Source organism: Lepidochelys kempii, chromosome 11 (assembly GCF_965140285.1).
Source record: "Lepidochelys kempii isolate rLepKem1 chromosome 11, rLepKem1.hap1, whole genome shotgun sequence".
Taxonomy (NCBI): Eukaryota; Metazoa; Chordata; order Testudines; family Cheloniidae; genus Lepidochelys; species Lepidochelys kempii.
The window spans coordinates 59,169,344-59,194,024 of record NC_136390.1 but is presented as its reverse complement, the minus strand read 5'-3'; the positions used below and the strand labels follow the sequence as shown (position 1 = coordinate 59,194,024).

General features: G+C 42.4%; 1 protein-coding gene across 17 annotated transcripts in view; it reads left to right on the top strand.

Moving 5' to 3' along the window:
* HYCC2 (hyccin PI4KA lipid kinase complex subunit 2) overlaps positions 1 to 24,681 on the top strand; it is a 98,165-nt gene that overhangs the window by 65,301 nt on the left and 8,183 nt on the right. For 16 of the 17 annotated variants that reach the window (XM_073306364.2, XM_073306362.2, XM_078848016.1 and 13 more), the window contains 4 exons: positions 6,748 to 6,864; positions 7,508 to 7,595; positions 18,870 to 19,029; positions 20,466 to 20,633. In XM_073306364.2, coding sequence (XP_073162465.1) covers positions 6,748 to 6,864; positions 7,508 to 7,595; positions 18,870 to 19,029; positions 20,466 to 20,633 — 533 coding nt within the window. The remainder of the gene's footprint in view (positions 1 to 6,747; positions 6,865 to 7,507; positions 7,596 to 18,869; positions 19,030 to 20,465; positions 20,634 to 24,681) is intronic. The other variant, XM_078848020.1, reaches the window with a different exon arrangement.

Below are 24,681 nucleotides of genomic sequence, written 5' to 3'. Positions count from 1 at the left end.
ACTACTTGGATATATGGCAGCTTGTACCTTTCTGACCCAATGTGCTAGGTTACAGCTTCGATGTTTCCAGGGCTGGCACAGGATGGCACTCCCAACAAACACATCCTGAAAAAACTGGTGTCATCCCTCAGCAAATATAAGATTCTCTGGGTCATAGAAGATTAGGGTTGGAAGAGACCTCAGGAGGTCATCTAGTCCAACACCCTGCTCAAAACAGGACCAGCCGCAATAAATCATCCCAGCCAAGGCTTTGTCAAGCCGGGACTTAAAAACCTCTAAAGATGGAGATTCCACCACCTCCCTAGGTAACGCATTCCAGTGCTTCACCATCCTCCTAGTGAAATAGTTCTTCCTAATGTCCAACCGAGACCTCCCCCATTGCAACTTGAGACCATTGCTCCTTGTTCTGTCATCTGCCACCACTGAGAACAGCTGAGCTCCATCATCTTTGGAACCCCACTTCAGGTAGTTTATGGCTGCTATCAAATCCCCCCTCACTCTTCTCTTCTGCAGACTAAATAAGCCCAGTTCCTTCAGCCTCTCCTCATAAGTCATGTGTTCCAGTTCCCTAATCATTTTCGTTGCCCTCCTCTGAACTCTCTCCAATTTGTCCACATCCTTTCTATAGTGAGTGGCCCAACACTGGACACAATACTTCAGATGTTGCCTCACCAGTGCCAAATAAAGGGGAATAATCGCTTCCCTCGATCTTCTGGCAGTGCTCCTACTAATGCAGCCCAATATGCGGTTAGCCTTCTTGGCAACAAGGGCACGCTATTGACTCATATCCAGTTTCTCGTCCACTGTCATGCTCAGGTCCTTTTCTGCAGAACTGCCGCTTAGCCAGTTGGTTCCCCAGCATGTAACAGTGCATGGGATTCTTCCGTCCTAAGTGCAGAACTCTGCACTTGTCCTTGTTGAACCTCATCAGATTTCTTTTGTCCCAATCCTCCAATTTATCTAGGTCACTCTGGACCCTACCTCTTCCCTCCAGCATATCCACTTCTCCCCCTCCTCCCCCCAGTTTAGTGTCATCCACAATCCCTGGGGCACTCTGCTTGATACCAGCCACCAACTAGACATTGAGATGTTGATCACTATCTGTTGAGTCCGATGATCTAGCCAGCTTTCTACCCACTTTATAGTCCATTCATCCAATCCATACTTCTTTAACTTTCTGTCAAGAATACTGTGGGAGACCATATCAAAAGCTTGGCTAAAGTCAAGGTATGTCATGTCCACCGCTTTCCCCATATCCACAGAGCCAGTTATCTCATTATAGAAGAAAATCAGGTTGGTCAGGCATGACTTGCCCTGGGTGAATCCATGTTGACTGTTCCTGATCACCTTCCTCTACTCCAAGTGTGTCAAAATGGATTCCTTTGAGGACCTGCTCCATGATTTTTCCGGGGACTGAGGTGAGGCTGACCGCTCTGTAGTTCTCTGGATTCTCCTTCTTCCTTTTTTAAAAAATGAGCACTATATTTGCCTTTTTCCAATTGACCACGACCTCCCCCGATCACCTCTAGTTGTCAAAGATAACGGCCAATAGCTCTGCAATTACATCAGCCAACTCCCTCAGCACCCTCGGATGTATTAGATCTGGACCCACGGACTTGTGCATATCTAGCTTTTCAGAATAGTCTTTAACCTGTTCTTTCACCACTGAGGGCTGCTCACCTCCTTCCCATACTGTGCTGTCCAGTGCAGCAGTCTGGGAGCTGACCTTGTCTGTGAAGACCAAGGCAAAAAAAGCATTGAGTACTTCAGCTTTTTCCACATCATCTGTCACTAAGTTGCCTCCCACATTCAGTAAAGGTCCCACGCTTTCCCTGACCACCTTGTTGCCAACATACCTGAAGAAATCCTTCTTGTTACCCATCACATACCTTGCTAGCTGCAACTCCAATTGTGGTTTGGCCTTCCAGATTACACCTCTGCATACGCGAGCAATATTTTTATACTCCTCCCTAGTCATCTGTCCAAGTTTCCACTTGTAAGATTCCTTTTTGTGTTTAAGCTCACAGAAGATTTCCCTATTAAGCCAAGCTATTCGCCTGCCATGTTTGCTGTTCTTTCTGCACATTGGGATGGTTTGTTCCTGCACCCTAAATAAGGCTTCTTTAAAATACAGCCAGCTCTCCTGGACTCCTTTCCCCCTCATATTAGGCTCCCAGGGGATCCTGCCCATCAGTTCCCTGAGGGAGTCAAAGTCTGCTTTTCTGAAGTCCCAGGTCCGTATTCTGCTGCTCTCCTTCCTTCCTCCTGTCAGGATCCTGAACTCGACCATCTCATGGTCACTGCTGCCAAGGTTGCCACTCGCTTCTACTTCCCTGTTTGTGAGTAGCAGGTCAAGAGGAGCATATAGTTGGTGGTTCCTCCAGCACTTACACCAGGAAGTTGTCCCCAACACTTTCCAAAAACTTCCTGGATTGTCTGTGCACTGCTGTATTGCTCTCCCACCAGATATCAGGGTGATTGAAGTCCCCCATGAGAAACAGGGCCTGAGATCTGGAGACTTCAGTTAGTTGTCCAAAGAAAGTCTTGTCTACCTCATCCTCCTGGTCTGGCGGTCTATAGCAGATGCCCACCAATATATCACTCTTGTTGCTCTTGCCTCTAAACTTAACCCAGAGACTCTCAACAGGCTTTTCTCCAGTTTCATACTGGAGCTCTGAGCAATCATACCGCTCTCTTACATACAGTGCAACTCCTCCACCTTTTCTCCCGTGCCCGTCCTTCCTGAACAGTTTATACCCATCCATGACAGTGCTGGAGTCATGTGAGTTATCCCACCAAGTCTCTGTTATTCCAATCACATCATAGTTCCTTGACTGTGCCAAGACTTCCAATTCTTGGATAGAATGGGTGGAAAGAGTCAAACAATGTCTGTGCAGGTGTTCCATTCATCCAACCCAACCATCGCCATAATGACAGATGCCTCTTGCGTTGGGTGGCACATTTAGGGATTCACACCATTCAGGGCAAATGGTCTGTCCAAGAAATATGGTTACATATCAGTCTCCTAGAGATGAGGGCAATTAGGAATGCCAGTATCTTCTTCCTGCCGTCGGGCACACACACACACAAAATTATGACAGACAATCTAGCCTGCATGTTCTGGTTCAACAAGAGGAGACATGAGATCCCCTTCTCTTTGTGCCGAAGCGATGAGCCTATGCAATTGTATATAGCCAACTGCAGCCTAGTTTCAGCAGCTTAGAAGTCATCTGAAGAGGAGCACTCATAGGGGCAATATTCGAAAAAGGAGAGATTACTCACCTTGTGCAGTAAATGGAGTTCTTTGGGATGTGTCCCCCTACAGGTGCTCCACTACCCGCCCTCCTCCTCCTCCTGCTTCAGAGTTTCCTCTGTGGGACTTTGCCGTGGAGAAGGAATGGAGGGCGGTTAACTTGTGCAACACTGTGGTGTCCTCATGTGGGGTATGAGGATGCGTAGGGCGCATGCGTGGGCTGAAAGGACACTACTACCAAAAATCTTCAATCAAAGGCACATGGAATGTAAGCACACCTGAAGTGGAGCACCCATAGGGACATGCACCTCGAAGAACTCCAGTTACTGCACAAGGAGAATAAACTCTCCTTTTGCTCTTAGTGTAGATTATAAATGCCTTTTTTCAGGAGGGCAGAGGGTGGCAGCTTCTTTTAAAGAGGAAACATTTGCTCAGGAAGCCATGACTTGATGTGGAGAATCTTGTCAATTATTGTATTGTTTCAGACCTTTTTTGAAAGATGGTTGAAAAGGTTGACAGTTATTTTTGGGCACTGCCTGGAGTCCTCAGACTTCCTTGACCTTGGTCCATCCAGTTTTAGGCGTAGGTATAGTACAGAGAATAGCCTTGGGAAATCTGCCCTGTGGATTTTCCTGTATTTCTTGTATTTAACTTCCAATAATTTTGCTTTTCTAAGTGCATGTCTCCACTAAATTCCATCCAAAATTCAGCTGAATTGGCAGTGGCAAATGACCAAGTGGGTTGGTTATTAAGTAAATCTTCCTATCTGAACACATGTAGTTTGTCAGTAGGAGGCACATTTCAATTTTGCTGCATCAGCATCCTGAAGTTAATTAGAAATTAGTTCAATATGATACAACTATTTTGTTACATTATCCAGTCTCTGCTGAAGTGCAGCAAGGCTTCAAGTCAGTGCACTTTTATGTCTTGATGTTCAAGTTCTCAGTCAACAGATTTTCTAGAGATAGCAGGATATGAGGTAGAGGCCTTAGGAGTAAAGAACAAGTTGTTTGGTGGAATAATTGTAGATTTTGACCTGCTGACAATTTGTTCCTAACAAGGCCAGGAACAAGAAGCTAAGAAACTTACCAAAAAAACAAGACCAGAGCTCAGAACAAATACATCTGCTCTTCATCTCATGCAAGTCGTACCTCTGATGCAACACTTGGTTTTCCTTTTTCCTTTCACCCAGAGCTGAAATTAGACGTCCAGGTTTGTAGATGCTTGCTGGGTTAACCTATTTTCTTTCTTAAATGATTGCTACACTTATTAAATTATTTATGACACTTTAAAGCACCCAAACATTTGCTCTAAGTGAATGTACAGTAAAACACTTACAAAACAAACGCATTAAAATAATAAAGCCTTCCTTACCTAGTAAAGCCATCAAGACTAACAATAGCAGCCAGCTAAAACCACATACACCCTGATAACACTCACTTCTTAAAAAGATGGGAAAACTGATAGGCTGAGGGCACAAGTGCACTGTTCTCTAGTTGTCTGGTATTCTTATCCTCCATGACATTTATGAAATCCGTGCAATGGATTTCCAATTTTCCTTGTCACTAGACTCCTTGGATAATACTCATCTGGGTCTAGCATTTATAAACCTGAGTATTCCTGCTACCTAATGACCATAATCTGCCCCGTATAATGGTCTCTACAACATTTCATTTTTCCTCCTGAATATGTGTTTTTTACCCTCAGGAATATGTTGTAAATACAAATGTGTGAGTGTCTGTGCTTGTTCTTGTATTGCAAACAACCTTGAGTGAAGAACTCACTTGTGTACACACTTGCAAGTTCCCCTTAAAGAAAACCTTTCAGAAGTCAGTTTAGGAACCTCCTTCTTTCCATCAGCATCATTTGACATGCTAGTCTGTAAAACATTCTGAATTTCCTTTTCCCCTGTAGCGTGTGATTTTTATGCTCCTGAAAGGTGCTGGTTTAATAAACTTGGAAAAAAGTTCCCTAGCTATTCACATAATAATTACATAGAAACTTCCCCTCCTGGCTCCTTCCAAAGTTCCTCACTCCTGACTTGTAAGAACACTGGCACAGTGAGGAGAGCAGTTGGTTAGATGTTCGTGCCCGTTCGTTCCTGACTTTCTCTGCCCAGAGTTGCCAGTTAGTGGCAGTGCCATGTGTGCTATCAGGTTTTGTCCATGTCTCTCCTTGCCCACGAGGAAGGAACTGGACTACCAATGCATTTTATATAGGCCATTAAACACACATCAAATAACAGATTCTGTGTCTGGATTGGTTTAGAACCAGAAATTTTTTGGGTTAATCTCCAGATTAAATTATTTTACTATTTTAGGCTAGATGATTCTGTATATTAAACAGTGATTATCTTATTCTTAGCCAGATGCATTCCCTCATATTTCTGTTATGAGAGAGAGAGAAATATTCAGGGATCTAGGGTCTCTTCTGGACAAGTGGTACAAAATGCCATTTTCAGTATTTACTGAAACGAGGATTGTGTATGGTGCAGTGCTGGCCAAAAGGAATCTTTGCCATTCTCAATACCTTCCTCTGTCATTATCAATATCCTCACTGTGCCCTTTGCTTGAGTTAGGTGTTTATACAGCCTTTTCCCAGCTCTGTCCAGAACCTTTATAGAAATTTCCAGACTCAATATTTTGTAAAACTCACTGTAAAAGTTGAGCATTGAAACGTCTGATGCAAGAAAGAGCTAAGATGTTTATCATCAACCCCTAGGCTCCATTGTCTCTCCTGCTCTTAAGGGCTAAGGCTTGTTACATTAGCTCTTTGCCTAAGAAATTCTTGTTGTGAGTATAAAGAGTAAATACTTATGCATTAAATACATTAGAATGGTTGTGTGCAGCTTCCATGTTGTCTGATATTCAGATCTCAAAGCTCTAAATAAAAGTGGTGATTATATTTATTGAATATATATGATGTGCTTCAGTGCTGAACTGAATGTGGGGAAGGCAAAGCCCCTGCTCCAAGGAGTTGGCAATATAAAAAGATGCCATTTGAAAGAATAGTTCTTTTCATAAAGAAAGCAACTTTGTTTGCCCCAATTTATTTTTTGAAATGAAACACTCACCTATTAATATTCTGTTACGGTATGTTACAGAGGAGATAAGCTCTCCATTCTGTAGCCTTAAACTAAACATTCTATCTGAGGCACATTCACTGTTGTTCTCACATCTTCTGGCTAGCTTCTGAGAAAGTTCTGTCTCCCACACTCATAACTACCTGGTTGGTGATTTCACCCAAGCTAATGTGAATAAGGGTGTATGAAGATAGACTACTGGAATTGTGGCCAATGTTTCTAGGCTCTGCCGTGAAGATACTTGCTTAAAAGCATCAAGAGCTGACATGTGACTTTGCAGCAAGAAACAGAACAGTTAATGTTTGGAAGAATAATCAGAGCTTATCACCTGAGTGTCTCGCATTTGATGGATGTAAAGCATGTTTCCTTAAAGTGTTCATGAGATCAAAATTTTGATTCTGTGTTTTGCCAGGCTTTGTGTGAGTGGATTTCCACGACAGCATGAGAAACGCTGGAAAGAATTCTGTAACAGAGTGGTACTAGATCCTGACTTCATGGTGCAGCTGCTCACTGGTGTCTATTATGCCATGTAAGTAGGTAGAGTTTGGAAGAGGAGGAGCTGGATGGCTTCTAGTGAATTAAAATACCCTCTTTTCTCTCTGTCTTTATGCATGAAAACAAGAATTAAGCCACCACTTCATTTGAGGATCAACTGCTTTATCTCCTTATTTTTCCTTGACTTGCTATCTTGGCCAGCTGACATTTTGGGAATGCCTTTATCAGCATTCAGTCACCAGCACTGGGTGCTGAAGTGTGGTGCTCCTTGTTTCCTCGTCTCTGCAAGGGATGTCACTTCCACAGTATCCCTTCTCTTCACCAGTGTAATGTTTGCAAGCTTCAAGGTAGCTGATAAACCTGGGTCCCCTGGAATGGCAGTGTGACATGGAGCCACTGGGTTAGCCTAAACACACAAATCCGAAACAATTATACCAAGTAATGTAACTTTCAAATGTTGCCCCTCCACCCCTCTTTACTGTGACTCTTTCCATGATAACATCCTTCTGTCTGGGAGATGGGAGGGAACAATTAGTTGTAATATCAATTAGAATAACTTAAGCGCTCCATCTATTCCTTTATGCTGTGTTAGCATATATCCTTTGTAGATACAAAGGAGAAGGGTTTGGGTTCAAAAAGTACTGAATGATAAATGTCTTGTTTGTTTTGTTTTGTAGATATAATGGACAGTGGGGTCTTGGCCAGGAGGTATTGGATGACATAATTTACAGAGCACAGCTTGAACTTTACTCTCAGCCACTGCTGGTAAGGAAGAGGCCACTGAAATCCATTTATTTGATTAAAAAGCATATGAATGTGCTGATAAAATGGATTGCTCTTAAAAGGTTCAGTTAGCAGTTACAACCATTTACTACATTCCAACCAGAATTTTATTTGTAATCTGATGCTTGGTATTTTAACACAGCTACTATTCACATCACGCTCTTTTGCTTAAGTGTTAAGCTCTGGTACTTAGCGCTTATAATAACTCCTTGGTGCTAGGAAACAGGATTTCCTAATATAATGTTCTAGTTTAAAATACATACACTCTTGTAGCAAGAGCTACACAAAGATAACTAGGATATGTCTATACTGCGATTAAAAACCCCCTGGCACTGAGTCTCAGACCCTGGGACAGCTGACGCAGATTTGCAGGGCTCAGGTTGCAGGGCTGTAAAGTTGCAGTGCAGACATTCTGGCTTGGGCTGGAGCCCAGCCCTGAACATCTACATTGCAATTTTATAGCTCTGCACCCTGAGCTCCATGAGCCCAAGTCAGCTGACCTGGCCCTGCTGAGGCTGTGCCACATGTCATTTATTGCAGGGTAGACATATCCAAAGGGGTCAAATTAAGTAGTTATCTGATATCACATGACATTGGTGGTGAACAAATGGGTATTCTGCTCACCTGTGGTTAATCGGGGTTTAGAATTTGTTCAACTGACTCCACCCACAGCATTCTTGGTGGTAGGAGCAGAAATGGAATAGTGCTGAACTTTCTTGGACAAACTTTATCAACAGTGCTATCTGCAGTCTTAAACGCACTGATTGTCACCCAGTCTTAATCCATTCCATTGCATTCTGCAGCCAGCCCTCCAGAGAAGACTCTTTTCTCTAAGAATATAGCGTTTTAAAAAAATTTCTACTGCAGTTGCTGGCCTGACCCTAAAAGAGAAATAAAAAAGGAGACAGAGAAAGAAGAGGAACAGAGAGACAGACAAAGGTGGATATGATTGAGGGGAAGAAGAGAGACAAATAGAGAGGAGGAATTAAATATTTTTTCTTTCTGGTGGAGGTTGGGGGGAGATTTGAGGTAAGGAGACAAAATCAGCAGAAGGTAGAAACAGGATTGTCTTTGGCACCTTGCACTGCATTTGGATCAGGAATTAATGTGGGCAGTAGGCTTTGGTGGTGGTCCTCTGGACTAACACACAGTAAATCAATTTGTCAGAGGAGTAGCCGTGTTAGTCTGGATCTGTAAAAGCGGCAAAGAGTCCTGTGGCACCTTATACCAATACGTCTGTTAGTCTATAAGGTGCCACAGGACTCTTTGCTGTTAATCAGTTTGATTACTCTAAATATTATTTTTCCCCATAACTTAGAGTAGTGGCCTGTTTGCAGAGAAGAACTGAATGGGATCTTTTTTCTCTTGGCCAATCCCAAGGTAAATTCTGCACTTCTCCAATAAGTGTGATAAAACTGTTCTCGTGATGAATTAATATTGGCTAGGACACTTAGTTTTGTGCTTTCTGAGTGAAGCACTCTGAATACATCTTATCCAGTGAATGATTAGAACAGCAATTTCCTTTAGGAAATGACTCATTGCACTATTAGATTGGAAGTTTAAATTAAATATTGAACCTGAGGAAGTGGGCACCTATCAGAACATGCTACAGTACAAAAGCATGTATGTGGATCTGTATTTGAATTCAGTTGAGATGGTGTAACAGCTTTTAGTCTTGATTAAAACTGAACAATCATCTTAAAAAAAAATCTTCTGAGTGATTGTAAATCCTTCTAGGTTATCTTTATTTTTACAATGTTAACAAAAGCGTTTCCTTCCTCTTCTCCTCTCGAACAAGCTGTTTGGTAGTTTCTGTTGACTGTTAGTGATTGTTATAGTCTTGTCTCTTACCCGCTCCCTGCTCTTTACTACTTCCTTTCTTTTCTTCTCTGGTCATTTGCTTGTCCTCCTCAGCCTGCCTTTTTGCAAATATCAAAGGACACTTCAGGAAGCCCTGTCTTTTTCTAAGCATGTTTTACAAAAATTGTAGTTAAGTTCTAGGACAGATGGATTGCATGTCTCTTGTCTTGCTCCATATTAAGGCAGTTGACCCCTCTGGTTCTTTAACAAACAGTTCTCTTTCATCCAGTTAAATTTTCCAGAAGTCGCATGCAATCTAGCAGCAATATAAAACCATGTTTAAAATAACATTTAAAGCAATTGCTGTCACTCAGTGAAGTACTTCATTTAGTCTCCTGCATGATTTTCAATCCCACTCCCCTCTGGCATATGTAAAGACAACAGCAAATTATCTGAAGTCCATGCAGGAGAGCTTTGAGTGAAAGTTAATTTTTTTTAGACATTTGTACCAGGTCACTGGCATAGTTGGGGAAATGTCATTGGTCTACATTAAAAAGAGCAACATCACAGCCCACTGTATTTGGTGTTTCTTCTCAGAAAACTCCATGTAGTGGATCAGTGCTCCTGTACAAAAAAGGTTATGTCCCTTTGTGTTCCTCTAAACAGAAAAAATGACCGAAATAGCAGCATCAGTAAGCTACAAAACAACTGAAGGGTAAAAGACTGACTGTAAACAAACGCCTGCAGTGTTGCCCAGGGGCTGTACCTGAGGTGGAAAAGTAAGTGCAAGAAATATAACTTAGTCCAGGAAGAAAAGCTAAGTGGCTGCAACCAAATGCCCTGTGCCAGTCTCACAGCAAAGAAAATGTTGGGGGAGGGGCTTCCACAGTGGGAAGTTAAGCAAAAAGATGCTATATTCCTGCCCAGCTACTGTGGACTAAAGAGTGCCTCTCTATCATTCCATCAAGCACCTATCCTATATCAGTTCAGGTCCTCTGCACAATGCTTCAAAAGGAACTTACAATCTTTAGTGCAAAACCAGATATCCAGGCTTCCCCAGTAAGCATACACCCTCAGGCAAAGTGTGTTGGGCAAAATGGTTGATTGTAAGCAAGAGACAAGCATCACTATGCCCGCTGACCTGTTAATTTGTTTAAGAGCCGCATCCCATACTGTCACTGCTTGGTTCCCCAGCTTCTTTTATTTGACTAACTTTGGCTGAGCATATATTCCTCATGGGAAAGGCTGGATGTTTCTGGCTTGTGGCCTGTTCTGCTTTGTCACTGATAGTTGCAGGCTCTGTTTGCAGAGACAGAATGCTGCTTCCGCCAGGAAGTATCTTCGGGCCTTTCCAGTTGGCCTTAATGGGCCTGGTTTGTGATGATAAGGCAGTAAGACAGGATAGTATCATAGAAATGTGGGGCTGGAAGGGATCTCGAGGGGTCATCATGCATCCAGGCCCCTTTGCTGAGGCAGAAACAAGTAAACCTAAACTATATCTGACAGGCGTTTGGTCTAACCTGTTCTTAAAGGTTTCAGAGTAACAGCCGTGTTAGTCTGTATTCGCAAAAAGAAAAGGAGTACTTGTGGCACCTTGGAGACTAACCAATTTATTTGAGCATAAGCTTTCGTGAGCTATAGATGAAGTGAGTTGTAGCTCACGAAAGCTTATGCTCAAATAAATTGGTTAGTCTCTAAGGTGCCACAAGTCCTCCTTTTCTTTCTGTTCTTAAAGCTCAATCCTGGGGATTCCACAGTCTTCCTTGGAAGCCTATTTCAGTGCTTAAAGTTAGGCAATGCATCTTTTTTGCATCCCTTTTCTCCCAGGAGGAGCTGGGGCTGATGCAAGTGGATTTTTTAGCGAGTTTTTCCTGCTGGACCAGATCTATTTTTCTTGCATGATTTCTCCTCTCTTCCTTTTCCCCTGAGCAGCACAACCTGGGTTGAAAGTGCTTGTCAGTCAGTCTTCCACACTTAATGGTTCATATTTTTCTGGTGCTGCTGTTGCACTGAGATTTTTCATTAGCTCTGATTAAGCACAGTCCCTGTTCTGAGGTACTGACAACGTAAACAGGCAGAGATGAGGGAAGGGGAACAACAATGTACATGTTATATCCATGTCAGGTTGATTTGCTATAAGTAGCTCAGCAGGAGTTTTTAAGAGGGAATATGGGCAGGGTGCAGATGAACAGAGCTGTCCCTGGCATAGGGCGAATCAGGGAGACCGTTCCGGGCCCCGCGGTTTGGGGGGCCCTGTGGGCTGGTGTGATTGGCCGCCACAGTTGGTCCCAGAAGACATAGGTGTGGGAACTAGGAGTGCAGGGGGGTGCTGCAGCACTCCTGGGCTCCTGGCCCCGTGCACCACTGAGTGGGGCTGATTTGTTCAGGGCCCCGCACCCCCCTAGGGACAGCCCTGAAGACGAAGGCAGGGAAATTATACTATGCGTCAGGGAATGCATGGAAGGGGATTGCAAGAGACGCTCACAAACCAAGTGGATGAAGTTGGGAGCAATAGCAGAACAAAAAGGGTGTGGGGGTGAGACGAAACAAAGCTTGACAAGGCAGGATAAGCAGGGAAGGGCAGAGTTATGTACAACTTTGAAGGTGTGAAGGATCTTAAAATTTATGTTCTGTCAGATGGGAAGCCAATGGAGGGATTTGAAAAGGCATGTTACATGATCAAAACAACAGGCAAAGAAGATCAGGTTTGTATGGACTGAAGTGGGCCAGGGTGTGTGTTTGGAGGCCAGAGGAGATTGTTGCAGTAATCAAGACCGAATGTAATGAGAGAGTTGGCTCTGTGGATGGAGAGAATTTTGGAGATGCTGAAAAGGAAGAAGCAGCAGGATTTGGAAATGGCCTGTATGTGTGAGGCAAGGAAGGGGAAGGAGTCAAAAATAACCCCAAGGTTACATGCCTGGATGATGAGAGGATGGCAGCATGGCCAACTGTAATAAAAAAGGGAAAGAGGAGAAGCTTGTAAACTTTACAACAGTATTACTCTGCTTGTTCTTGAGAACATCCATATACATTGTGTAAAATTCTCCTTTATTTTCACTTGGGAGGTTTCCAAGATAAACTATTACACTTTTCCAAAGGGCAGATGACTACCCTACTGACTTATTTTTCCTCAGACCTTTTGTGGGCCCTGTAGAGAATTTTATGCTGTGCCAATAAACTGGGAGGAGAGACTACCCTCTACCAGAATTTCCCCAATCACGGGGAACAATGGGATTACAGTTTAAAATTGTTAATACAGTAACTCCTCGCTTAATGTTGTAATTACGTTCCTGAAAAATGCGACTTTAAGCGAAACTATGTTAAGCGAATCCAGTTTCCCCATAAGAATTAATGTAAATGGGGGGCTTAGGTTCCAGGGAAATTTTTTTCACCAGACAAAAGACTACACACACACACACACACACACACACACACACTATAAGTTTTAAACAAACAATTTAATACTGATATGCAGCAATGATGATTGTGAGGTTAGTTAGATTATAATGATTGTGAAGCTTGGTTGAGGTGGTGGAGTTAGAGGGTGGGATATTTCCCAGGGGATGCCTTACTGCTAAATGATGAACTAGCAATTGGCTGAGCCCTCAAGGGTTAACTTGTTGTTAATGTAGCCTCACACTCTACAAGGCAGCGGGAATGGAGAGAGGGGAGACAGCATGGCAGACAGAGACACACACCCTGTGTGTGTGAGATGTGCATTGCTCTTTTAAGTAGCTGACCCCACTCTAAGTACATTGCCTTTTTAAGTTAATCAGCAAGCTGAGATGGCAGCTGCTGCCAGAAAATTCCCTCTGTCCTGAGCTCTGTCGCGTGTCCCCACTGCTCTATGGAAGATGGGGTAAGCGGGGTTCACGGTAGATGGGGACACCCTGACATTAGGCCCCTGCACAGCGAGCAGGAGGCTCCAGGGAGCAGCTCCAAAGCAGAGGGCAGGAGCAGCACTTGGAGGGGGGGAGGGACAGCTGAACTGCTGGCAATTGATAGCCTGCTGGGCGGGTGCTGCACAGGGAACTTAGGGGAGTGGGGAGCTAATAGGGGGGCTGCCGGTCCCCCCTGGTTCCAAGGCGCGCACCCCCCCTCCAGCTCCAACGGGCTGCTCTTCCTGCAAGCAGTGGACAAAGCAGGCGGCTGCCAAATGACATTATAAGGGAGCATTGTACAACTTTAAACGAGCATGTTCCCTAATTGATGAGCAACGTAACAACGTTAACCGGGACGACTTTAAGTGAGGAGTTACTGTATTGTTAAACAAGACGGGTAGTTCAGATATCACAGCTACTACTTACCCTCCCTTTCTTGGGCAGAACTCTTCCCAAAGGAATATTTATTCATAACTATGTACAAAATATTTGATACAACCACAGAAATTTAGACAAAGGATTTCTCACAGTTTAAACAATGCATTTTCCTGTGTTTGTCTTCAGTATAGAGCAAAAATAGAGTATGGACTAAAATAACATGTTAACAGAAAAGTAGATGTGACACTTTCTTGGGGTGCTCAGGACTGCAAGTCACCTTATTAACCCTTTGCTTCTGATGAGAGGGAGTCTTTCTTGTGGTAGCGAGGTGTCAGCTCTCAGATGCCACTAGTCTTTCAACCATTCAGGCAATCACCCTAGGGCTCTACCAGCCCCTCCTTTGCCTTACAATTTAACAACTGTTGGACTCCAGCCCCTGAGCCACTCCAAAAGCATCCCCCTCCAGAATCCAGCCCCTGTCACTGGACACTCACAGCAATTATCAGGTTCCCTGCTCCCAAAGGAATAGTATACACGCACCAGCCTGTTTGATTCAAATGACTATCCGCTCCAAGATAACACAGCACTATAATCTACTTATTGTGAAAACAAGTACAGTAGAACCTCAGTTACAAACACCAGAGTTACTAACTGAACAGTCAACCACACACCTAATTTGGAACCAGAAGAGTACAAGGTAGCAGAGTTAGGATGGGGGGAAACAAACACTGTATAGTACTGTGTTAAATGTAAACTACTAAAAAAAAAAGACAATTTTTAAAAAATATTTGACAAGGTAACTGTTTCTGTGCTTGTTTCATTTAAATTAAGATGGTTAAAAGCAGCACTTTTCTTCTGCATAGTAAAGTTTCAAAGCTGTATTACATCAATGTTTGTTTGTGAACTTTTGAAAGAACAACCATAATGTTTTGTTCAGAGTTATGAACAACCTCCATTCCCAAGGTGATCATAATTCTGAGCTTCTACAGTATAAGTTTAATAACAGAGGTAAAGATTTTAAGAGATAGTGAGAAAAGGCAATAAGAATAACACGTTACAAACAAAACAAAAATATAACACACTTCTGGTAGACTTAGACTGAACTATAACAAGCTAACCCTGTCTAAAGCAATTTCTCATCTAAGAACTTCCTTACATCATTTCAGCCAACATTGTTTGAGAGCTTGTTTTCATGGGCATAAGCGCACTGCCTGGTCACCCCCTCAAGTGCAGAATAAAAGAGTGGTCCCTCTGCTTCCTTCTTATACCGCACACTCCATTGTCTTTGCACCCCAGAGACAAGACAACCCCCTGTGGGTACCAGTCTCCAGCATCTTCCCATCTGCCTGTTTTGCAGTATGCAGATTTGGCTTTCAATGCTCAATTTCCATTTGACAGACGCATCTTATCTCCTGTCTGGAAGAAATCTGTTTGTCAGCTGTGCCAGTTAGACTTTAGATACTACAGTTTCTAAACAAAACTTTTAAAATGTCAGTACAGTACATACATTTCACAACAATACAATGACCAGCTTTCATTTAAAAAAAAAAAGAGGAGTCCTTGTGGCACCTTAGAGACTAACAAATTGATTTGGGCATAAGCTTTCGTGGGCTAGAACCCAATTCATCAGATGCATGGAATGGAAAATACAGGAGCAGGTATAAATACATAAAAAGATGTGAATTGCCTTACCAAGTGTGAGGTTAGTCTAACGAGATGATTCAATTGACAGCAGGATACCAAGGGGGGAAAAAAAAAACTTTTGAAGTGGTAATGAGAGTGGCCTGTTTCAGAGAGTTGACAAGAAGGTGTGAGTAATGGTAGGGGGAAATTAAGTTTAGGTTTTGTAATGACCCAACCACTCCCAGCCTTTATTCAGGCCTACTCTGATGGTGTCCAGTTTGCAAATTAATTCCAGTTCTGCAGTTTCACGTTGGAGTCTGTTTTTGAAGTTTTTTTGTTGAAGAATTGCCACTTTTAGGTCTGTTGAGTGACCAGGGAGATTGAAGTGTTCTCCTACTGGGTTTTGGATGTTATGATTCCTGATGTCAGATTTGTGTCCATTTAATCTTTTGAGTAGAGACTGTCCGGTTTGGCCAATGTACATTGCAGAGCACATGATGGCATATATCACATTGATAGATGTGCAGGTGAATGAGCCCCTGATGGTGTGGCTGATGTGGTTAGGTCCTATGATGGTGTCCCTTGAATAGATACGTGGACAGAGTTGGCACCAGGGTTTGTTGCAGGGTTTGGTTCCTGGGTTGGTGTGTTTGTTGTGTGGTGTGTAGTTGCTGGTGAGTATTTGCTTCAGGTTGGGGGGCTCTGTAAGCGAGGACTGGCCTGTCTCCCAAGGTCTGTGAGAGTGATGGGTCGTCCTTCAGGATAGGTTGTAGATCCTTGGTGATGTGCTGGAGAGGTTTTAGTTGGGGGCTGAAGGTGACGGCTAGTGGCATTCTGTTACTTTCTTTGTTGGGCCTGTCTTGTAGTAGGTGACTTCTGGCTCTGTCAGTTTGTTTCTTCACTTCACCAGGTAGGTATTGTAGTTTTAAGAATGCTTGATAGAGATCCTGTAGGTGTTTGCCTTTGTCTGAGGGATTGGAACAAATATGGTTGTATCTTAGAGCTTGGCTGTAGACAATGGATTGTGTGATGTGGTCTGGATGAAAGCTGGAGGCGTGTAGGTAAGTATAGTGGTCAGTAGGTTTCTGGTATAGGGTGGTGTTTATGTGACTATGACTTATTAGGACTGTAGTGTCTAGGAAGTGGACCTCTTGTGTGGACTGGTCCAGGCTGAGGTTGATGGTGGGGTGGAAATTGTTGAAATCTTGGTGGAATTCCTTAAGGGCGTCCTTTCCATGGGTCCACATGATGAGGATGTCATCAATGTAGCGCAAGTAGAGTAGGGGCATTAGGGACGAGAGCTGAGGAAGTGTTGTTCTAAGTCAGCCATAAAAATGTTGGCATACTGAGGGGCCATGTGGGTACCCACAGCAGTCCCGCTGACTTGAAGGTATAAATTGTCTCCAAATCTGAAATAGTTGTGGGTGAGGACAAAGTTCAGCCACTAGGTTAGCCATGATGGTATCGGGGATGCTATTCCTGATGGCTTGTAGTCCATCTTTGGAATGTTGGTGTAGAGGGCTTCTACATCCATAGTGGCTAGGATGGTGTTTTCTGGAAGATCACCAAAGGATTGTTGTTTCCTCAGGAAGTCAGTGGTGTCTCGAAGATAGCTGGGAGTGCTGGTAGCGTAGGGCATTTCATTTGACACTTTACAAGACACGATTTATGGATAAATACTATGAAAGCAGTGTGTTAGGTATAGTGAGTTTGTCAGGCCTAGTAGGAGTTGCTGACAGTCATGGACCCTTTGCCAGTTGGAAGCAATGAGCCTCTATGTCACAGTAGAACCTCTTGTTAAAGGTGTGTACTAAGGCTATGTCTACACTACCGTGGTAAGTCAGCCTACGCTACGCAACTCCAGCTACGTAAATAACGTAGCTGGAGTCAACGTACCTTAGGTCAAGTTACCGTGGGGTCTATGCTACGGGGGATAGATGGGAGAAAATCTCCTGTCGACTTACCTTACTCTTCTTGTTGGAGGTAGAGTACAGGGGTCGACTGGAGAGCAATCTGCTATCGATTTGGCGGGTCTTTACTAGATCCGCTAAATCGACTGCTGGTGGATTGATCTCAGAGTGTCCATCCAGCTGTAGTGTAGACCTGCCCTTAGTTAATCTGGATTTCAGTTGAATTGACATTGGATTATCCATCTCCGGGTTTTGTTCTGTCAATTTTAAAATATATTTCATGGATGTTTGCGTATCTTTGCCATGAGCAACCAAATAAATTACTTGATTTTAAAAGGGCCATGTCTTGCAGTTCTGTTATACATCCTAATACAAACTTCAGTCTTTAAAATACTTCTGTCTCTGCAGTCTCGACTTTTGATAAATCACTGACGACTTTAAATGATCCAAGAAAAAAACAGTTGGGTGACTACATAGCATTGTTCTTCGTAATGCCTGTTAACTACATTACAGAAAAAAGCTTGTCCTACTTACAATAGCAATTGTTGTTGCTGTATAGGATGGGACTGAGTGAGATTAAAGGCAGAAAAATAACTAGGGAAACGATACCTTGTTACTCAACTTATCACTCCCCTTTGAATACTATCAGCTTACTTTATTAGAGGAAGTTTTAATAAATGTTGAGATCCTTGAATTAAGATATGTAAGTGAAAAGTATTCATTTTATTATTGTGTTACTATTGCAGAGTCAACACAGCCACAGATGATGAGCTGGATTCTATTTTTCTCATCTATTAAAAAAAGTTGTGAACCAAATTCTGAAATGTTGACTGCAAGTTTATTACACTGGTGATGGTGCACATGCTGCAAAAAACCCAACTTGACTTTTCTAGCCTAGTTTGACTATTAGAAGAGCCATCTTTTTATTTGTAAACTGGGAGGTTTCATCTGGACGTTACTGAAAGACAATACATGTGGAAGCCCATAATGCCATTTTTACAGCTGCTTTTATGTTTACAATAGTATTTTAAGTCTCAAAGCTGGAAGAGATCAGTTGCTCTCTCTCTTAGAGCTGCAAAGTAGAGCTCCAGCTTTATCATCAGTTCTAGTACCTATCTTTGATTGTAGAGAACAATTTATTGTGGAGCTTGTCATGCTGCAGTTCTCTAAAATTTTGTAGAAAACTGACAAAAAGGGGTAGTTGAAGATCGAGAGCTAATCATGTGACCTTTGACGGTAACACTACTTTTATTTATGTAGCCACTGATTGCACTTGTGCTGTTTGCATTGACATGGATTGTGACCTCATTCTTGAAGGATAGTACTACTGGGTTTCATTTGAAGTCTGACTCTGTTAGAACACTCTCTCTTTCTGCAGTGAATCTGCAGCAAAACAAATAAATCATTTAATGAAATGAGAATGGGGAAGCTCAAACCTTCCTAGGGAGAAGGAAGTCCTCTGTAGTCCAGGTATGTCAGCTTTGCAATGAGCCTGTCAGTGGTCATGAAACGTGAAGTCCTGAGGTCACTGCCATGTCTGTGTGGTAGCCTGATATACTGTTGCCAAATCTTTGTCTCCCCATCCAGTCTGACGAAGAAATCTGGCACTGCTCTTAATATAGTTGAGGGTGGTGAATTTGCACAGGATTTTACTGTTACCGTAGGTTGCGAATGCCATGAAGAACTCGTTGCCCTTTGATGCCCCTGATGTGTCGCAAGAAGGCCAGAAGGTGCTGAAGGTGGAGGTTACTCCTACAGTGCCCAGGATCTCTCGGACTGCCATTACGACAGCTTCCATCCGCCGCCATCGGTGGAGGAGAGAAGGTGAGTAGTCCCACAGTGCCGCTAATAACATACTGCACTGTGTTCATCTCCATCGTTACCAATTAGTTTCTGAATCTGAATGTTGGCAGAATAGTTTCATTTAATTGTTTTTAAAACAGCAATATTTTGTAACAATATATATAGTGCTTTACAACTTTTCAGAGCACTGCATAGCCATGAACTCTTTAAACCTTACAGCACTCCTGTGAGGTAGGTAAGTAAATGTTACCTCCTTTTACGGATGGAGAAGCTTGAGCGGTTAGGTAATTTTCCATGTCGCGTAGCATGGAGTATCAATGGCCAATGTGCGATTAGTTCTTGGCTCCCAGTCCCACACTCAGTCCATTAGACCATGTTGCCTCCCATCTGTAATTAGTGCAAGAAGTACTATTGGCCTGACTTTTTCAGTGGTGCTGAGCAACCACCGATCCCACTTAAGTCTGTGGGAGATTGAATTGTGCACCTCTAAATCAGACCATTTGTTCTTAGAGAAAAATCCCTAAACTACTTTTGGGTAATTTATCTCATTCCCCTTCAGTCCCCTGTTTTTCTTGATGGATACGTATATTGCTAAGAATAGTATTTAACTCTGCAAGGAAGAAAAATAGATGTGGTGGTGGTTTTTTCTTGACATGGTCAGGTGCACCTTCAGTATAAGTGTGGCAAAAAGCTTGCTTAGAAATCACTGTCATATTTAAAAGCTTTGTGTTCCTGCATGTATAAAAACATCCATTGAAAAAGCTGCATAAATGGCTGAAAGTAAAAAGTGGGAACTTAAAATATTGCAGAGGGAAAACTTGATCCCTGGTTTCAAACCCCTGTCCCTTCTTTTACAGTTTATTTTTATGTATCAAGAACCAGAGTGCTTCATGATCTGTCAAGTCAGGTTGCCCAAGTCTGGAAGAAAACGTTACCATTTTGCAGATTTTAAGTCATGTTTGTCCTTACCACTGATATTGTTTCGTTCATTTGCCAGTCTCTCACATATACAATATAGTTGATCTTCCTTTTTCTGTGGGTGTGCACACAAATGTGCATGTGTGTATATAAGTAAGGCTATGTCTACACTGCATACAGTGTGGACTATAAGGGTGTGAATTGCGGAGTGCACCAAAATGGTGTGCTCTAAATGTCCTTTGTGGATGCTGCTGGCATGAACTAAAAGGTACAAAGTTCGCATTTAACATACTCCTCTTTCAAAAGCTTAGGTACCTTTTAGTTTGCTCCAGCAATGTTCACATGGAGCAATTAGAACATACCATTTCCGTGCACTCTGCAATTTGCACCCCCCTATAACCCACAGTACAGTGCAGTGTAGATCAGCTCTAAGTGCTTTTGTTTTTCCATGTCCACATACATCTTCTCTTTTCCCTGCCTGGATTGGAATGCCTAGAAAGGAACAGAAAAGCACTAAAATTTTATGTGTTGAATCCCAGATGGCTTTGACTTCTCAAACGAGGCTGACTCAAGCATTCCTGGCTCCCCGATCCAACACGGCTCCACAGACCTAGGGATCAAACGTGAGCAAGAGGGGGAGGTGCTGGTGCGCAGGACCCCTGAGCATGGCTCACCGGAGCCCACCTTGGCAGCAGCCACAACAGAGGGTAGGACAGAGAGGAGGCAGAAGTCAGTGAGGCAGTTGCCGGAGGAAGATCCTGGCTCCCTATCCCCAAGCAGAACTTCTTTCCATTCTAGTGCGTGTTTCCACTACCCCACGGTGTATTAGCTTCTCTTTGCAATACACACATCCCCTATATACCTAGCACCAGGTCAGGTACTACCTTTTGTTATCATGTGGGCTGGCCTGGGGCTTGCATCTCTGTGTGGTGAAAGGCAGCTTGGCATGGCTAACGAAAAGGCAAGGGCAGCATCTAAGAGTGTTGAGATTGCTTGGAAATTTCCTATTACTGAGCATGTTTACTCTAATATTTGCGAGAAAAATACGGCACCAAATGAGCATGAGCCCAGTTCAGAAAACGTGATGAATCCGTTTTAGGGTATAAAAGAATCTTACTACAACTTTAGATTAACAAGATAGTATTGGAACAATGTTTCAAAATTCCAAAGTGAATTTCCTGTCACTGTTAAAGTTGGGTTTGCCTAAGATGTAGATTCCCAGTGTTCTGCTTTGAATAAATTCCCCACACTTCTATTCACTAAAGCTTCACCATCTTGTTGTTAGCCTGCGTGAGTGGACTGGCTATAAACAACTACACCAATCCCCTAAATGGAATCAAGTTGTCACGTTTCTAGCCACTTTAAAACAGTGACCGTTTTTCTTCATAAACAGGTTCTCTTGGTGTATGCTGTTGGATTTTGCAACAGCTGCCCTTGCAGCCACATGTAATATTCTGTGGGTTGTCTGATAGAGGTTCATTTTCCTTTAGTGAGTCTATTAACTTATCTGTACTCGGTAACAGGTATGCTTTCATGCAGTGAATTTGATTCATGACTTCTCTTGGTGGTGGTGTGCTTAATTCCCTGGGCTTTTAGCTGAAAATGTATTTGCGAGAGTCCTGATCTTCCTAATCTGTTTCTGTAATTTAAGTTTTCTTTTCTGTGTGAACATTCCTTTGGCATTTCCAACAGCTATAAAGGTCACAATTTCTCTGAAACAGTGAAAGTATTTGCAGACTGTTTCATATGTACTGCATACCCTTCGGGGTGTCCTTGTGGAATCAAAAATCTGAGATTCTTCTAGATTTGATGTATTGTTACCATGGAACCCACTGCAGTGAATCAGCCCGTCATGAATGAGGGTCACAACATCCCACTTCTTTAGAAAATAAGATGCTTACAAAAACATGATGCTGTTGAAGTTTTAAAATCTGCTCCCTGGTGCGTAGTGAGTTTGAGCATGCTCAGTAAACAAGAGCCCTACCCCATCCGTTCTCCATTTGTTCTGATTCGTCTTATTTCACTGTACTGACCGTTGCATGTGCATGTCCTGAAGGATATGGAGAAGTCCTCAGCTGTGCAGAGAACCTTCCTTAAAAATGGTTGCCCAGAATGTAGCCTTCCCTTTCTAACAGTTGAGTTATTTAAAAACATCCATATCATTTGACTTGTTCCTTTGGAGTCTGCATCACTTTGCATGGTTTTCCTGGATATGAAAGTGAAGAATATTTGAACAGATAACTTAACATAGAAAGCTGACAATTGCCTGTTTGCTCAAACTGTACAACTCTGCCACTCAGTAATATTCTGGGGTGGAAAGTGACCATAGAGCTAAAGCAGATTTGACTACTAATACTTACATGATGATTTTTGCATGTTCTGTACATGACCTTGTTAATTTATTGATGATGATAATTTTGCTGAAAACTTGAATTAGCAAATACCTTCAATTGAGGGACAATGTCCTACCTGACAACAGCGTGAAACGAGAAAGATCTTTCTTGGTGAACCCTAGTAATCCCTTTCATTCAATTCCATTTTCATTCAAGTTTGTTTATGCATCTAATTATGAGAAGGATAAACAGTATAAATATCCCTTTTAAACTAGTGTTTGGAACCAATACATGAAATGTTCTGCTGTTTTCCAAGAGGTGGCTTAGTGACGCCACAGAAAGGATGTGTTTTTAAAAGGGTTATGTGTGTTGATACTCTTCTCGTTGGTTGCAGCAGTAGGTATACATGGTCATTTGTGGCCAGTAGATAACAGTAGGGGGAAAGCTGACATGGAAAAAATCCCAAAATAAAGGTAATACTTCTGCAGGATCTACTTCATATTGACTTCTGTGTCACATAAAAAGTGCATTCTTTAGAGAAGCACTAATTCTATAGAAAATGTTGAGAAACTTGAAGACATAAGCTGTGTGGTTGACTTGTCATTTTCTCACAAGCTCCTTCCTTTCCAGGATTTTAGTCCAATTATGGGGCTGTTTAGGAGAAAGATGCTGTTTTGATTGTTACTGTTCTGTTGGGAAAGAAGAAACCTACCACTTTTTCTGGGTTCTCTGCCCCAAATAAGGGGTATAGGGAACTGAACTGCACTCTCCCTTGTTTCTGAGGGTAGTGTTTAGAGGAAAACTACCATGCAGTGGGATACCTGTATATATTTAAGGTGTATTTTACTGAGGTGAAAGACTTCACTCCAGTGAGAACTTTCCTGAGTATCTGGGATCTGACTAGAGGGAGATTTTCCTGCATGTTGTCTTGTCTGTTTTCTTCATTCTTCAGCATTGCTGTGCTGCCTGGGCCTCTGCATGGTTGCAGCATCCAAAAGCTTGCACCGAGCCTCTCATTCTCCTCTCTAAATTGAATGGATACTTTACAATTTTACCCTTCCAATTTCTTTCTGCTATCTCATGGTGTTTTTCTGAAGTAGGATAATCTGTTTAGCGTCCCTGATTATTTTCTCATGAACACTTTGGTGCTTCTTCACAGTGTTTGCATCAGTGTCCAAATAAAGCTTTCCCATATTGCTTAGGGGTGTCTCCCTGCAAGTTGCACATCATCTATTTGAATAAGGGAGGGTTGAGAGAGGAGGTGTTAGCTGCTGCCCTCGTTCCTAATCAATGCACTTTTATTCAGCTTTGCATGGTTGTATAAAAGAACATAAATGCTGGGTCTGATGGGAAAAGGTGCTTTTGTTTTCAGGGTGTTTCGGTTGTATCATCCTTTTACCAGCACCTTTGAGGATAGTGGTGGTGGTGATGGGTTGTTCATAAAATGTCTCATTGTTTAATGTGGGGAAGTATTTGTGTGAATAAATGAGAAGACAAACACTTTATATTTCTAAAGGACTGATTTGATCAAACAGGAAAAAAAATAAAACACATTTTAAATATGTATTCAGGAGGTTGTAGTAAATGCATTTTAATAATTAGAAAATATCCCTTAGAGTTTGTACTTGTCTTGTACTAAGGCTCAAGTTTTTTTTCTAGGTATGAAGATTGCAGTACTCTGAAGTCTCCTACAGTTTATGGGAGGTTAAAGATTAGATTAAACCTGTGAGGATTACATAATAAAGCAGACCAGCATTGTACTCTACTGAGAATGGCTTTAGGTTAAAAAGTGGCTAAGTGCCCCCTTGAGAGGCTGAACCCAGGAATAACAGTGATGTTAGCTTCAAAGAAAAGGGTTTTCTGAAAGGGACCCAAAAACCCCCATCTGTAAAGCTGTTCTGCTTCTGAAATATGATGCATAGCTAAGCGAGAGATTTTTTCATGATGAAGGAGAATCAAGAGCAAAGTACTGGCCTCAAGAGGCTGCAGTGTAACTCGAAAGTTTAAAAGCAACGTGTTACCTCTGTCAGTGCACTGACAACAATCTGTGGAAGGGTAGGTTCATTCCTGTATGAATGAACCTTTTGCCACCGTTTAAGGAGCTTCAGACAATCTCTTTGGTATGTGCCAGAACAGAGTGAGCAAACTGCCACTGGAGTAATGCAGCAGTTGAAGCTATCAAACATGCACACTCCCTGGGGTTTCCGACAAGCAGCCATACTTAGGGTTATCACAGGGAAATCTGAAATTCTTACAACTTGAAGGCCTTATTTTAAAAAAAAAATACGGTAAAATTTAGCTTTTTTAATCTCGAAAGTAAGACAGCTGGATTGAAAATGAGCTCACTTTTGCTCAAATGCAAAAACTTCAATTTTTGAAATTCAAAGTCCTGTTCAAATACATGAGAAATGCATATTTTGTC